This window comes from Meles meles, chromosome 17 (assembly GCF_922984935.1).
Source record: "Meles meles chromosome 17, mMelMel3.1 paternal haplotype, whole genome shotgun sequence".
NCBI lineage: Eukaryota > Metazoa > Chordata > Mammalia > Carnivora > Mustelidae > Meles > Meles meles.
In genome coordinates this window covers 67,711,638-67,726,716 of record NC_060082.1, presented here as the reverse complement: position 1 = coordinate 67,726,716, position 15,079 = coordinate 67,711,638, and the positions used below count along the sequence as shown (strand labels likewise).

At 44.8% G+C, this 15,079-nt stretch overlaps 1 protein-coding gene across 5 annotated transcripts in view; it reads right to left on the bottom strand.

Annotated features, from left to right (window-relative positions):
- Positions 1–11,352, bottom strand: part of NME7 (NME/NM23 family member 7) — a 210,880-nt gene extending 199,528 nt beyond the window's left edge. For 4 of the 5 annotated variants that reach the window (XM_045982774.1, XM_045982775.1, XM_045982777.1 and 1 more), the window contains exons 1-3: positions 9,898–10,063; positions 8,966–9,073; positions 8,059–8,225 (exon numbers count right to left, since the gene is read on the bottom strand). In XM_045982774.1, the coding sequence (XP_045838730.1) occupies positions 8,059–8,225; positions 8,966–9,073; positions 9,898–9,918 (296 nt within the window). In that variant the 5' untranslated portion in view covers positions 9,919–10,063. Of the gene's footprint in view, positions 1–8,058; positions 8,226–8,965; positions 9,074–9,897; positions 10,064–11,256 lie in introns of those variants that run through there. The other variant, XM_045982773.1, reaches the window with a different exon arrangement.
- Between the last annotated feature and the right edge of the window lie 3,727 nt (positions 11,353–15,079).

Genomic DNA, 15,079 nt, shown 5'->3' with positions numbered 1-15,079 from the left:
GTAAATCATAATTAAAGTATATTCTGTACAGAAAGGAAGACGGGCTTACGGAATCACGTGTGTCATTTAAGAGAAGACAGCACGTAAGGAAACAAAAGGACCAGAGTCCTCTTTGCGGCGTAACAAGCGACGACACCGCAGCCCGTGGAAGGGTTCACGTGCTCCACGCCGCCGCGCTCCCGTGTGCGGACCCCACTCCCCCGGGCTGCAGCAGGACTAACCTACTTTCCCAGAGATTTGCAGACCAATGGCCTTGAGAAGTGAAGGACCAGACTTTCCCAGCAGGTAAGGCCTGACCACACGTGAAAACAGCTGCCACTGATGCCAGCAAGTCTGTCCAGGTCATGTCTCACGTCCACACACGACTAACTGCGTGGGCCCCTGCTTCTCCCACACGTCACGCCCACCTTTTCCACGCCTTCACTGGACAGGGAAGATGGGCTCTGAGCCGTTTGGCCACTATCTTCCCAGGTGGCCAGCGCCCTACATAAAGCAACCTTTCCTTTCCCAACATCACTCCTCCCTGAAGCGCTGATTTTTGGTTGGCGAGCTGCCAAAACGTGAGTTGAGAACCGGTTCTCTGTCCAGGAAAAAAACCACCCCAAACCGTAGTGGCCTAAAACGGCAATTTCTTAAGGTTCTGAGGTGGCCGGGCAGCAGTTTCACCGGGGATGCCTCACACAGCTGCGTGGGGCTAGCGCGGCAGCTGGGACAGCTGGCTTCTTTCTCCTTGTGAGCTCTCACCCTTAGGAGGTCACACCAGGCTTCCTCGGGGGCAGCCACCTTGAATCCAACGTGCGAACACTTACCAAGCATCCCCTTGAGACACATTTGCTGACGTCCCTCTGGCCAGTGCAAGGCACACGGTCAAGTCCAGAGTCGATGTGAGAAGGGACTGAACAGGGCGGGGATCCCAGGAGGTGTGAGTCACTGGGAGCCCCCGCTGTGAGGACCTGCCACATAGCAATCGTCTCACCTGCCACGGAGCGTGCAGTGGAGGGTGTCCGCAGGAGATGCTCTCAAAAGAAAGTATGTATATACATAAAACTGTTCTTTTACATTACAGCTTCTAAGCAATGGAGAGTGAGAAAATAGTTTGGCCACCCTTTGCCAACTCGGAACAGAGAATTCTGCAAAATAAGCGTTTGCACAGGCGAAAATATGCTCTCCCTCCGCCAACAGGCTCCGGGCAAAAACTACAGCAGACGTGTCCAGGTTAAAGACGCTGTATCACAAACAGCCTAGACAGCACAGCGCTGGAGACTCTGAACACTGCCCGCCTAAAGGAACAGATATGTAAACTTTAATCTATATTAACTGATGTAAAGGTTTCAAAAGTTATGCATATTGGCCTTGGGCATAGAAAAACCCATTTTAAAACATTGACCCAAAGCCAAATTTGTGGTTTCTTTTAGGTTTTCTTTACAAGCATAAAGCATGTGTTTGCCCCCTAGAAATCTGGAAAATAGCCTCAGATGGGCACCTGTGGTTTGGAGGAAACCTCACCGAGCCAGAGCTTTCGACCGGCAACAATGACAAGGTGGTTCAGAGCAATCCTTCCACTGAAAACAAGAAACAGTAGATAAGATATTTTTTTAAATATTTTTAAAGCAAAAAAATTGTTTAGTGACTGGACACTAAACAATTATGAGTATGAAAGTGAATGAAAAATGGAGACCCAGACAAATGAGAAGGGAAGTTGCATCAAACTTGCCAGCATTGCCTCTGTCTGGCTAATCGGAACTTTAAATCCGTACTGCATCACCAGGAAAGGGGAAGAAAACCCAACAGGATTCTCCCTATTATTTACTTAGAACCAAAGGCTACACCCTAAGGGTGAATCAGAAAGCAGCAGGCCTTGCCTGGCCTGACAGCCCAAGGTCACATCACTTAGGTAGCCTGGGAACTTCCCAGTTTTCACTGGGTAACGTCAACCAGATCGCTGTCGCCAGGCAACACAGACGCAAACACAATTCCAGCCCAGAAGGTGACTTCATCCTTCACGAAGTTGTTCACACACATATGCAAACGCAAACACACGTATCACACCCATATACACATGTGCATACACACAGACACATGACAATCCACACACACAGACACGCACACGTGAGAAAGACCAACACGAGGGAGAACCAGAAGACACATCACAGAACAGAAAGCCCCGCACGCAGCTCAGCTCCTGGCACTCGGACGCAGACCGTACCGTGGCCACGCGGACCAGGGCTGAAGGCAGGACAGAGAAGGAAGCTGCAAGTATCAGGCAACCGGGAAGTCTAAGCTGTCAACAATGGGTTCTCAGATTGGAAAAAGAATCTGTTAGAATAGTGGGGGATAAAAATACACAAATGAAAATAAGCACCAAATGGTCTGACAGAAGACTGGATGCAACCGAGGGAAGAATTGTGAACAAGTTCAGAAAAGCCCAGAGAAACAACACAATATGACATATATGGGGTAGTTTCATGAATGTAAGTTAAATAAGGACATTTTCAGCTGAAAGAGCTCTCTACCAGTGAACCAGAATGCTCTGGTAGAGCATTCTACCAGAATTTAATCTACCTTAAATTAAAATTTAAGGGAAATTTTAATTTAAACAAAAATAAAACAATTCCGGGGCGCCTGGGTGGCTCAGTGGGTTAAAGCCTCTGCCTTCGGCTCAGGTCATGATCTCAGGGTCCTGGGATCGAGTCCCGCATCGGGCTCTCTGCTCAGCAGGGAGCCTGCTTCCTCCTCTCTCTCTCTCTCTGCCTGCCTCTCTGCCTACTTGTGATTTCTCTCTGCCAAATAAATAAATAAAATCTTTTAAAAAAAGTAAAATAATTCCAAACAGAACGTCTAAAATAAAAAATACTACTACTAAAAGGCCAAAAGTGGTGAAGTCTAATTGTTAACTGATTATATAGAACAATAATAATGAGTCATTCGGTTCACAAAAACAACTGAAAAAATATACAACGGTAGGCAGAAGGAGAAGCAGACTCTCCCCACCCCCTCCACTTAGCAGGGAGCCTGATATAGGACTCGATCCAAGGACTGCAGGTTCATGACCCAAGCCCATGGCAGACGCTTAACTGACTGAGCCAGGCAGGCGTCCCTGATCCGAGGAGCTTTAACAAGAGAGAAAAGATTTAAAATTAGCTAAAAGAGTAAATTGTATGTTAAGGGCTGTTACGACACACACACAAAAAATCCAATATAAAAAATTAATAAAGAGAACAGGAGAAAATTTTCAGAGGTGACAGACTGACTTATATCCTTCATTGTGGTAAGAGTTTTACAGTGTAGACTTATTCAAAGTCATTGAGCCATATGTATTGAACAGCTGCAACATTTTTTTAAAACTTTTTTTTTTTAAGATTTTATTTATATATTTGAGAGAGAGAGCATGAGAGCCGAGAAGGTCTGAGGGAGAAGTAGACTCCCCACGGAGCAAGGAGCCCGATGTGGGGCTCAAACCCAGGACTCCAGGATCATGACCTGAGCCGAAGGCAGATGCTCAACCAACCGAGCCACCCAGGCGCCCTGAATAGCTGCAACTTTTTAATGTCAATTATAACTCAAAAAAGAAATTTAAAAAAAGAAATAGAAATGTGAGTCAAATGTCATATGTCGATAGACTAGGGGAACTAGAAAGCCAAGGCTGGTCTGAGAGCTGAACCGAGTTACACTGAGTGATCTGCGTAACTGCCTCAAAATGAGCTGATGGGCCCAAAGAGATCGGTTTTACTTTTCTCTCCTACTGTTTCTTTCGATGTACAGAGGGGAGTGGAGTATGAGGACCACACAGGAATGTCTTGATTTCATGAATTACCCTTGATACCGTACACACTGAGAACAAGGCTAAGTTATAATTATTACATACAGGTTATTTCTATAGGATTATGAGAGACAGACATGTATTTATTTCTCCATATGCCTACTTTTTTGGTCATTTAAATAAAACTAGACTTTTTTAAACTTGAATTCTGAAGTTTATTTAAATCAGCCAAATGGTTGCTGGATTTACTAGCCCACATGCAGTGAAGAATCAAGAGAGAAAATGGTGGAAAAAAAAACAAACGGTGGAACAGTTTAAGTCAGTAAAAATAGAACACTGAATATGTGTTCATTAATTTATTATATCATATTATATTTATTAATTATATTTATAAAACCCAAATATTTAAAATCTGTCTTCACATTCTTCAGCTCCTCCTATTTTGAAATCAGTCCCATTCAACAGTATCTACCAGTGTATTAAAGGCTTAACAGAGAGTGAGTGTGAGTCAAACGCAATAAGGCTTACTGGTTCCCTTGACTTTCTAGCTCTGTGGTTGTGACCAAGTTACTTAACTGTTCTATAAAATGGAATCAGTGACATTCACTTTAGACAAACAGAATTAATATCTTGGGATGCCTGGGGGGCTCCATCAGTTAAGCATCCGACTCTTGACTTGGCTCAGGTCATCATCTCAGGGCGATGAGGTCAGGCTCTACACTCAGTGTGGAGTCTGCTTGAGAGAAGTTCTCTCTCTCCCTGTGCCTCTGCTCCACCGCCCTCTCAAAATAAGTAAATAAATAAAGTACACACACACACAAATTCTAATTCCTACAGGCATCACTACTTTATTTTGATTGGGTCATACGATCAGCCCTACATCTCTAATTCATTCACTTTTGCTAGTTTAAATGAAAATCTAACATAGTCTTGAACTGAGACTCCTATGAAAAGTGCCTATCGGGGCGCCTGGGTGGCTCAGTGGTTTGGGCCACTGCCTTCGGCTCGGGTCATGATCTCGGGGTCCTGGGATCGAGTCCCACGTCGGGCTCTCTGCTCGGCAGGGAGCCTGCTTCCCTCTCACTCTCTCTGCTTGCCTCTCCGCCTACTTGTGATCTCTCTCTGTCAAATAAATAAATAAAATCTTTAAAAAAAAAAAAAAGTGCCTATCACAGCCCTCGCATACAGCATGTGACCAAAAAAATTAAAGCTATATTTATTACTTGCAAATAAAGGAATTATGGTGGATGTTTCCTTAATCCCGTAGACGTTCACCACTAGATCTCACAACAATGGAAGAGTCCTACTTATCTAACATTCAAATTTTTCCCTATTTCCAAGTATCCTGGGAGTATTTTTTATGAGGCATTCACCACGTCCCAATCCACCACCGCCTGGTACTAATGCCCACAACGAGCACCAAGTCTCCTTGAGAATGCTAAAGGACTTGTAAAAAGGGCTACGAGGGGCTTGAAAAGAAGTCACAGGAAGAGTATTACTACTGGAATTAGATATTACCCGATCAGGTCCTTATTTTGGTGGTAGACCTCAAGACAGTTGGACAGTTTTTTTTTTTCCCCCAATCAAATTAAATGGTATTTGGGGCTTTATATACAGAGAGCCTTACCCTCCACAGTGGTCCCCACTTTTCCTTACACAACAATCATTTCACAATGCAAGGAATCTCCCAAGACAAGACAATATGTAAGCCACAGAAACTGAAGCCGACAAAGATGACAGCAGAAGTAAATTTCAAATACAGTCACTCTGGCCTCAGAAGATTGCAAAGTAATAAACGCAGAGACTGAAAATTAAAATGCCACCTTAGTAATACTGAAAACTGATATTCAGAGGAAAAACTTTAGTAAAAAGTAACCGTTGTCAGTATAGCCTGATTTTCTGCTGCATCTCCCACATTCTCTGTGTCTCTTCTAAACCAGAACTCAGGTGGAGTCAGGATGACAAACACAGCCTGACGATACGGGGAGAAGACTAGAGACACGGCCAGGGGGAGGCACCCAGCTGTGACGTCTCTGCATCACGGGACGGGCCACACGCCGTGGGAGCGGAGGGGGAAGCTGGGGAGGCCAGCCAGCCTCCATCTCTTCCTCCAGACAGAACTATTTTCAGTGATGTAAACCAATTCACTCATTCATTCAGCACTTTTTTGCGGGGCATTCCCTGAGAATAACTGATTGTTTGAGGCATCACGATTACGGTCTTTAGGGACACAGTTGTGAACAAGACAAGTAAGTTTCTGTGTATCATAACTATATTACTGTGTATCATAACTATATTACTTTTTTACTGTTTTTGTAGCAATCTTTCTCTCTTCATTTGGGCAGTATTTATCAGGCACATGTTATGTCTGTGTATAAAGCTCAAGAATGGACAACATTCATTACAATCTACACAAAAACACCTTGGTCAACTAGATCAAAGGTCATCATCTATAAACAGGAAGGAAATTTTTTAAAAAGGCAAGAGTAGACAATGAGTTTTAAGTTGTTATCCACTGATTCACTGGGCCAACACAGATACAGTACTTGTAACGTGTAAGGAGATGTGCTGGGTGCCCGAAGACATGCAAATGGACTGAGGCAGGAAGAGGGCAACCATTTTCCAGGTCCCCTCCATTCTCCTATGACTGAATCCTCCCATTTTAACTCACACTGGACTGTGGGCTTTTTCTTGCCCTTCCTCTCGCCCTTAAGCAAGCTAGTTAACATCTCCTCCATGCCTCAACTCTCTCGTCTGCAAAGCGGAGCTAATCATAATAGTACCTTTTTTATTAGGTTGTCACGGGATTCAAATAACCCATACAGATCACTAGAACACCATGCCTGGTGTAATAACAGTAAGCCATCCCTGAGTGCTGACCATGACTGCTGTTCCTCTGCATCTGTCAATCTTGCACATTTCTTCCTCTTCATACCTACCGCTACCATCCTAATTCAGGCTATTTTACTAATCAAAGTTTTTTTTTTTTTTTTTTTTTTTTTTTAATTTAACCACGAAGCCAGTCACAGAACAATGGGCTCTTCCCAGTACACGACATACAACTTTTTGCCTTCGAACCCCAGCTTATACGTATTCCTGTGACCAGCATTCCTACTCTTGATCTAACAGGTTAAAAAAATACAATTCATTGTTTACAGCAGCAATGTTCACAGCAGCCAAACTATGGAAAGAACCTAGATGTCCATCAGCAGATGAATGGATAAAGAAGATGTGGTATATACACACAATGGAATACTATGCAGCCATCAAAAGAAATGAAATCTTGCCATTTGCAACGATGAGGATGGAACTAGAGGGTATTATGCTGAGCGAAATAAGTTAATCAGAGAAAGACAATTATCGTATGATCTCCCTGATATGAGGAATTTGAGAGGCAGGATGGAGGGTTGTTGGGGGTAGAGGAGGGAAAAATGAAACAAGATGGGGTCAGGAGGGAGACAAACAAGAGACTCTTAATCTCACGAAACAAACTGAGGATTGCTGGTGGGTCGCAGGGAGGGATGGGGTGTCTGGTTGATGGACATTGGGGATGGTCTGTGCTGTGAAGTGTGTAAACCTGATGATTCATAGACCTGTACCCCTCGGGCTAATAATACATTATATGTTAATAAAAATAATTTTTAAAAAATCCAATTCATCTTTCAGGATCCATCTCAAATACCTTCACAGGGCTTTCCCTGCTCTGCCACTCACTATTTTTCCCCCTAAGCCAGGTTTATCCTATACACCAATACTATGTATGGTCCAACATTCTCAGATACCAGTTAAATGGATCTTACAAAGAAAGATGAGGACATATAAAAAGTCCGTATTTTTTGCTCCAGAAAATAATCATCACCTAAGACTCTCGCTGAATGAAGAGCCATCTGAATGAATGAAGAGCCAATCGCTGAATCTACTCCTTAAAATCTAAATGAAGAGCCAATCGCTGAATCTACTCCTTAAAATCCTAACAACGTCCTCACACTGAATTCGAAAAGTATCGATACTATAAAAACACAAGATAGAAACAAGAAATTAGACTTCTGCACTAAGACATACAGTATTTTAAAAATGAAGAAAAACAGGGGCGCCTGAGTGGTTCAGTCATTAAGCGTCTGCCTTTGGCTCAGGTCGTGATCCCAGGGTCCTGGGATCGAGTCCCGCATGGGCTCCCTGATCTGCACGAAGCCTGCTTCTCCCTCTCCCTCTGCCTGCTGCTTGTGCTCTGACTCTTGGTCAAATAAATAAATAAAATCTTAAAAAAAAAAAAAAAAATGAAGAAAAGATTTTCTCACTTTTCTTTCCTGCTGCCCAGTTGGCGAGCTGTATATTGATCCCCATAGTCGATCAGCACCAGCTGTCGAGAAAAGACATTCACTTTGTTGCCTATAAATAAATCCTCCAAGTGAAGATCATTGTATTTGGTCCGCTTTAAAAAGGTGCGGTGATTCTTCACATCATGCTGGAACAAAAACAACACAATAAGATACATAAGTATCAACAGACAGTGTTACTCTTACTGTAAATTAGAAAAGATTCTTAATTCTGCTTTATTAAACATAGCTTACATGGTTTCATTTTTGTTACAAATCAGAATTTCTTTTATAACTTCTGTATTTCCTAGTCCAATCTAGTAATAACACAAAAACTTATTACAAATTTAGTACTTTAAAAAACCATGAATATATTGCCAAATGTTTCAGCAAATTAGTGCTTATGAAATCCCAGAAAAATTCCAAATTTCTGCTTTCTTCCCTACACAGAATGCCAATACCAAAGAGATTTACCTGTAAAATGGTTGCCAATTAAGAGACAAAAAGAAGTAAGTGGGACTCTCTTAACCTGATCTTCAATCTGACTTCTTGTAGAGGTAACAGCTTTCAATAATGGCAACATATTTAGGAGCATGATAATCTTTATCTATGACATTCACTTACTGACTATTGTTTAATCTAAAACATGAATAATCCCACTTCAGTTTTCCAATCAAAAATATTAATTACTACTTGATATTAAAGATAAAGGCACGAAGTTATCTTCTTGTATTGGAATTACAATACCAAAAAAAGAATTCCCATTAAAAAAAGAAGAAACATATATGCGTATTCTCCAGGGCGAGTGCACAGAAGGCAGTCCTACTCTTCTTCCTAGTCTTACTTCACTCCCTTTGCTAACTTTAGAGGGAAGAAAAGGTTTATTTACCATTTCAACAGACCCATCCCCTGGGTAAAATAAAAGTTCATAATGTCGAAAAAGTGAAGCATTTGGATCATACCACTCTGCAATGAAAACAAATCTTTCATCAGGACTCTGCAAAGAAAGAAGAATTTTACCATTAACATAAAATATAAGCTCTCTTGTATACATCATGTAAGTTGAAAGCAAGACCTACCAAATATTTATAACTAAAATAAATCTGTTACTACTTATTTACTATGCTGCTTTCAACGATATATTACTTACCAGCAGACCCTCAGAAATATTTCCTTCTACTTTCGGTTAAATATCCTTAGTTATTTCAGTGATGACTTATGAACTGCCTAATACTTCACAACCATCCAATCACCCCGAGTAAATTAACAGTTTTTTAGAACATGAGCTCCTGATCTGTCTCCTGTAATAATTCAGGCTTCTGAAAGCAAATTTACGTATAAACCTGCCAGGAGAACAAAACTGAGACGCTACTCTCTGTGTGGTGGTCCAGGTCCTCCAAGAAGCAGCACCGCCACCGGATGAAACCTGCCAGAATTCCACTCCTGTCCAGGAGATTCCTATGAGAGTTGGTGGGGAGGGGCACGGAGGGTAAGACAAACCAGAGGGAAGGAGAGAGAGAGCCTTCACCCGGACTGATGTGTAACCTACAGAAGATCAGCAAGCCCCGCAGGCAGAACTAGAGCCGGCGAGCCCTCGAGAGGTCCCTGACTTCCAGGGACGGGCCGGCTTGGGAAGCAGGTCTCCCGGGCAAAAGCCGCGGAGGACTTAGGGCACAGGAGGGGGCCCCGGCTACGGAAGCCCCCTGTAGCTGGAGGTCTTCGCCTACTGCACACGATAAAATGAGGAAAATAGGTCAAAGACAGATCTTCTTTCCTCGATTATCCAGCAGGACTTCCAAGCGAACGCGTTGTTAAAAATACCTTGGCCCCAAGGTCCTTCATGACAACAGGCAAAGGAGGACATAGAAGGAAGAAAGGAATTGGGAGTTTTGTTCCTCATTCTAAATCCAACACCTGATTCTGTAGTTCAGACCCACGGGAAGGATCCTTTTAGGGCAGCAATTCACATAAACTCTCACGGCAGAAGCCGTCTAGTAGGCTGATGACTCACAAACTGCCGACAGTTTGAGACCGCATTTTTCCATAATCGTCCCAAAACACACATTTCAATGTTTGTTAGCTAAGGGAAATAAAGGTGAAGGCCTCCGTTCGCACACTTCTCCCACATGCACAAACACGGCTTTTGCGGTTTAGGCTCCACGCGCCTTCCAGCGTTACAGCCGCCTTGGACGGGAACCGAAACACCGTCCCTGCGCATCTGAAAACGCGCCTTTACTCAAGGGCGTCGCTGCGATTCGGCCCTACGCTGCGCCGACACCACGACGTCGCGTTAGGACCGGCCGCGGGAGGCGCAGCGCACGCCCGGAGCAGACGCCAACCGCGCTCGGCCGTCCGTCTCCGTCTCCGTCTCCGGACTCGGCCCGCAGCAGACGTCGCGCTCCCCGCTCCGGAAACGCCACGAGGAGCAGCTGCGGCTTCCGACTGACGAGGAGCTGCCGGCCGCGAGGCGAGCACCACCAGGAAACTGAGTCGTGAGGGACCGTCGGGCCGAGGCCGCGGGAGCGCGCAGGCAGGAGCCTCCCGGCAGCCCCAGGCCGTCCGCGGGCCCAGCGCATGCGCAGCGCCTCGCCGACCCGACGGGAGACTGAAGCGCCAGAGGACGCGGCCAAGAGGCGGAGAAGGAGCGGAGCTGGCGACAACTTCGCCAACTTCGCCGGGACGTGAAGACGAGAACGGGGCTGCGGCCGCCGAAGCAGCCCCGGTCTGGGGGACGAAGATCCCGGGGAGGAGCGAGCTCCGATCTGCGCTTGTCCCCGGATTGCAGCGGCGCCGGCACAGACCTCGTGCGGACCCACTGAGGAGGACGCTCTGGTAAGCGCCGCCCTCCCGCGGCCGTCCCCGGAGCCCCGCACGGCGCAGCGCGGCCCAACCCAAGGGTCACCTGACCCGCACGAAGGTCTCGACTTCTGCGTTCGTCCTTGACCGCTCGGCGGGGCCACGGCCCCATCCGGGCTCCCTGCCGGCCCACAAGGCCGTCACCGCGGGACGGACGAGCAGACGGAGACAGAGAAGCAGAGAACAAACGGACAATGGAGAGCTTCACGAGGGGCTACTTACTACCCGGCGAAGGCTTCAAACGCTGAAGATGAAGAAGTGCAGCAGAGGCCGCGCATCTGTTTTTTTAACTGGAAATTCAAGAGCGAAAAATAACTACGTTACCATGCTCGACCTCGCAGAAAAGTTTCCTCCAAAAGATAAAGGTGAAATAAAGACATTTCAGGATAAGCAAAAAGAGAAAATGTATTCCCAGGGTACCTGCATGAAAAGAAATTCTAAAGGCAGTTCCACAGAAAAAAGGAAAATGACAGGAGATAATTCAAGGAGTTAGGAGACAGGGCTGAAAAATAACGGTCATCTGGGTAAATCTAAGGAAATAACAGGCAAAATAACAATGTCTTATTAATGGGTAATAAATAAACAACAGTGTCTTGTGGGATATAAAACATGTTGAATTTGGATGCATGTCAAAAAGAATATAAAGGGTGTAAAAGGTAGACAGTGTTCTTCAAATCATGTGAAGCAAGGAAAATGCCTCCTACATCAGTTGCTCAATCTGTTCTCAAATTCCAATGAATATTAGTGAACAAGAATCTCTCCTAAAATAGTAGATAAACAAATCAGGGATATCCTGCTCGGCTTCTCACCATCTATTCTGCTAGAATGAACTGCCTGTCCTACTCCTCAGACAATGGGAAAGCAGTATCAGAATACTTAATAAATCTGACATTCAAACTAAAAATTATTGTTACTGTCACGATTAATGGTTGTCAATTTCTTAGAGTACCGACCAAGTAGCAGGCTCTTGATGGGATCTCATTTCATTCTCGCAACAATGTAGGTAGTATCCCTATTTCATGGACCAAGACAGTAAAGCTCAAAAAATCTGAACACTGGTCCGAGGTTACACACCAAAGAAATAGGTCAGAACTCAAATCTCAGACTGCGAAGGACTGAAGTCCAAATGATGCAGAAATCACTATTTCAGAAAGTATCCATTCAACGGGTCAAATCCAATGATGAACGGAGTTATTTAACCACTCTCCCGTGTAAAACTAAGTAATTCTAAACAGGGTCAAGTTCTGTGGCCTGTAACAACCATCTAGGAGAAGAGAAATGGATTATTATGAAATGCAATGAAAGAATCTTACTCCCTGTGACATCAAACATATTTAACAAATACCACTTTTCAATACATCCCAATTCTAAGATCCTAAAAAAATCAAGCCAGTGAAGTGTGTCCTTCTAAGGTACCATCAGTGTGTAAAATACCACAAAATGTTACAAAGCAGATGTCATCTGGGAAATCACAGAAATTACATTCTGTGCTGCCCATAGGTTGCCGCTTTAAAATCATTTTTCACTGTGAGCATTAGTTATTCTATAGTAGTCGTGAACTGTAAAGAAAAACAGGAAAAGCAGTTCTTGTCTAAGATAAAGGGGGAAAATGTCAACAGATACAAAAGGTTACACTTTGATGGGAAAGGAATAGAGTTGTGTTATCTTTACAAACTCCCTCTGAACCACCACCTAGCGAGATGCTGAAAGGAGAACTGGCCAGACCACGCCACTTCACTGTCTCTGCTAAGTAAGCGGCACACACAAGAACACACAGAAACTCGTCCACAAGATTCCAACAACGTCTAAGCTCCTCGCCTGGACCTTTCGGATTCTAACCTAGAGCTTCGTTCACAACAGCATCTGCATACAAAGAAGAAAAATCCTTCATGTTCTCTTGAAAAGTTTACGCATTCCTTAATTATAACTGTGATTTCTCCCAACAAGATTGTTTAAATACGTAAAAATAAGTTTCCTCTCTGAGAAAAGGCCCACTATGCCAAGTACAAACTGTATTTAAATGTGATTTAAACTTAACTTTCTGATTTATCTTTGCAGTAGAAACCCTGGTTCCTTGCTAGAGTCAAATAATGCCTAGCGGGTAGCGAGGGCACTTCTGCACTCGGCCCCAGCTGTGCTGCCTGGGAATGTCCCATCTGGTCTAGCCACGGCCTCGCTGCCTGATACACACATGGCCACACCACAGCCCTCCTGGACCAGAGTCACCTTTGAAATTAAAAAACAATTATTTTTCAGCTAAATTAGGCAAAGGTTAGCAAAGAATGGGATTCATCAGATAAATGATTCACTGAAATGATAATGTCAAACCTGGAAATCACTGTGTTTGAGCCTTCATTTTACAGAGTAAGAAACTGCGGCCTGGTGAGTATCTGCGACTGCCACAAAGTCCGGAAACTACCCGGGCTGTGACTCTGCTATCTCCATAATACCACGCTTCCAGGGCAGGCTCGAGAGGGAGAACCTAACACGGAAGCAAGACGAAGGGACACGTCCATGTTCTGGCTGCAGATCTGACGAGAATGTCACGGCCATGGTCATAGGAACAGTGAAGGTCTCAGCTTCCATCAGACAGAGGCTTATGCAGAAAAAAGACCACACTGGAGCACAAAGAGACTTTTTCTTAAAGTAGCCAAATCATTTTCCTTCCTTGGAACAGTTTAAATGTAATTTATACAGAGTGAGGTAGAGGGTCCCTCACACTCAAGCACGATTTGTTCCAATTTCCTAACTAAGCACTAATGCGCATCTTTTTTAATATTGTAAGCAGCTATCGACACGGTGTGGTTCAGGGCACACTACTCCTGAAGTCTGGCACCTGTGTATACGGAATGTTTTAAGGTGAAGGAGTCTGCGAAAACGCAGAAGCAGGAAGGTCACTTTGACCCTCTCCCAAGCCTCTTCTCTGAAACAAGTTACAAAACCCTCGCAGGAGAGGTACCTGCCCAGAAGAAAGAAGCATCCTTCTGTCTCGGGACAAAGGAAAGCAGCGGGGGGTGGGGAGAAATCCCAACAAACAGGCCTCGCTGAGTTTCCTCCAGTTTCCCACATTTGCCTCCTACTCCTTAACCTGCCACCCTCCTCTGTGACTGTCCCCGCTCCATTACACCTCACTAGAAATACCAGGCCTATTTCTTAAGGTCCTCATTTCTTTACGAGAGCCCCCGTGTCACATGAAACTAAACAAATCGGTATGCTTCGAAGCTCCTAGTCATCTTTGTCAGTTTCAGACAGAGCCAGGAACCCTCAGAGGGTCCTCCCCTGCACACACTGCAGCCAAAAAGCAAGAAAGCCAACAAAAGGGGCACCTGGGTGGCTCAGTGGGTTAAGCCTCTGCCTTCACCTCAGGTCATGATCTCAGGGTCCTGGGATCGAGCCCCGCATCCGGCTCTCTGCTCAGCAGGGAGCCTGCTTCCCTCTCACTCTCTGCCTGTTTGTGATCTCTGTCTGTCAAATAATAAATGAAATCTTTAAAAAAAAAAAAAGAAGAAGAAGAAGAAGGGACTAGAAGCTTTCATATGCTGCATGGGGTGGGGGTGGTGGTGGAAGGAGTGAACTGCCACACAGAGGTCAAGTGGCAGGAAGCACAGTGGGTTGCGAGCCGGCAAACAGTAAGAAATGACGAGAGGATGACTGTGACCAGCAGCTGCAGGGGACGCCAGTGGGCAAGTGTACTCGGAGCATCCGTCCGAACCAAGTGCATCTGTTCCACTGCAGGAGATCAGCACCGAACAACGTAACGAGCATTGTCATAGCTAAGGAACTTGGGTGGTGGTGATCCGAATCTTTCATTCTCGATTTAAAATCCTACTACAGGTAGGGAACAGTTTTCCAGAAGGACACTCAAGAATGTGTCAGAAGTAGCTGCCGCTGGGGAGCCTGTGGAGGGTCGGGGGTGGGGACGCAGGTGGGGAGGAGGGGGTGGGGCGGGGAGGCCGCTTCTCAATGTACATGTTTCTGAACTGTTTTACCCTGTTTGATGCTTGTATTTTTTACTCTTCAATGCCAAGAGGGGTTAAGTTGTTTTCTAATTTGTAGTTTTCTTTATAGCTTAATTTTAAATTATACTGAAAAACTGCTGCTGGTTTTTTTTTTCTCTGTAACTGTGGAAAAGTTTAACTGAACACCC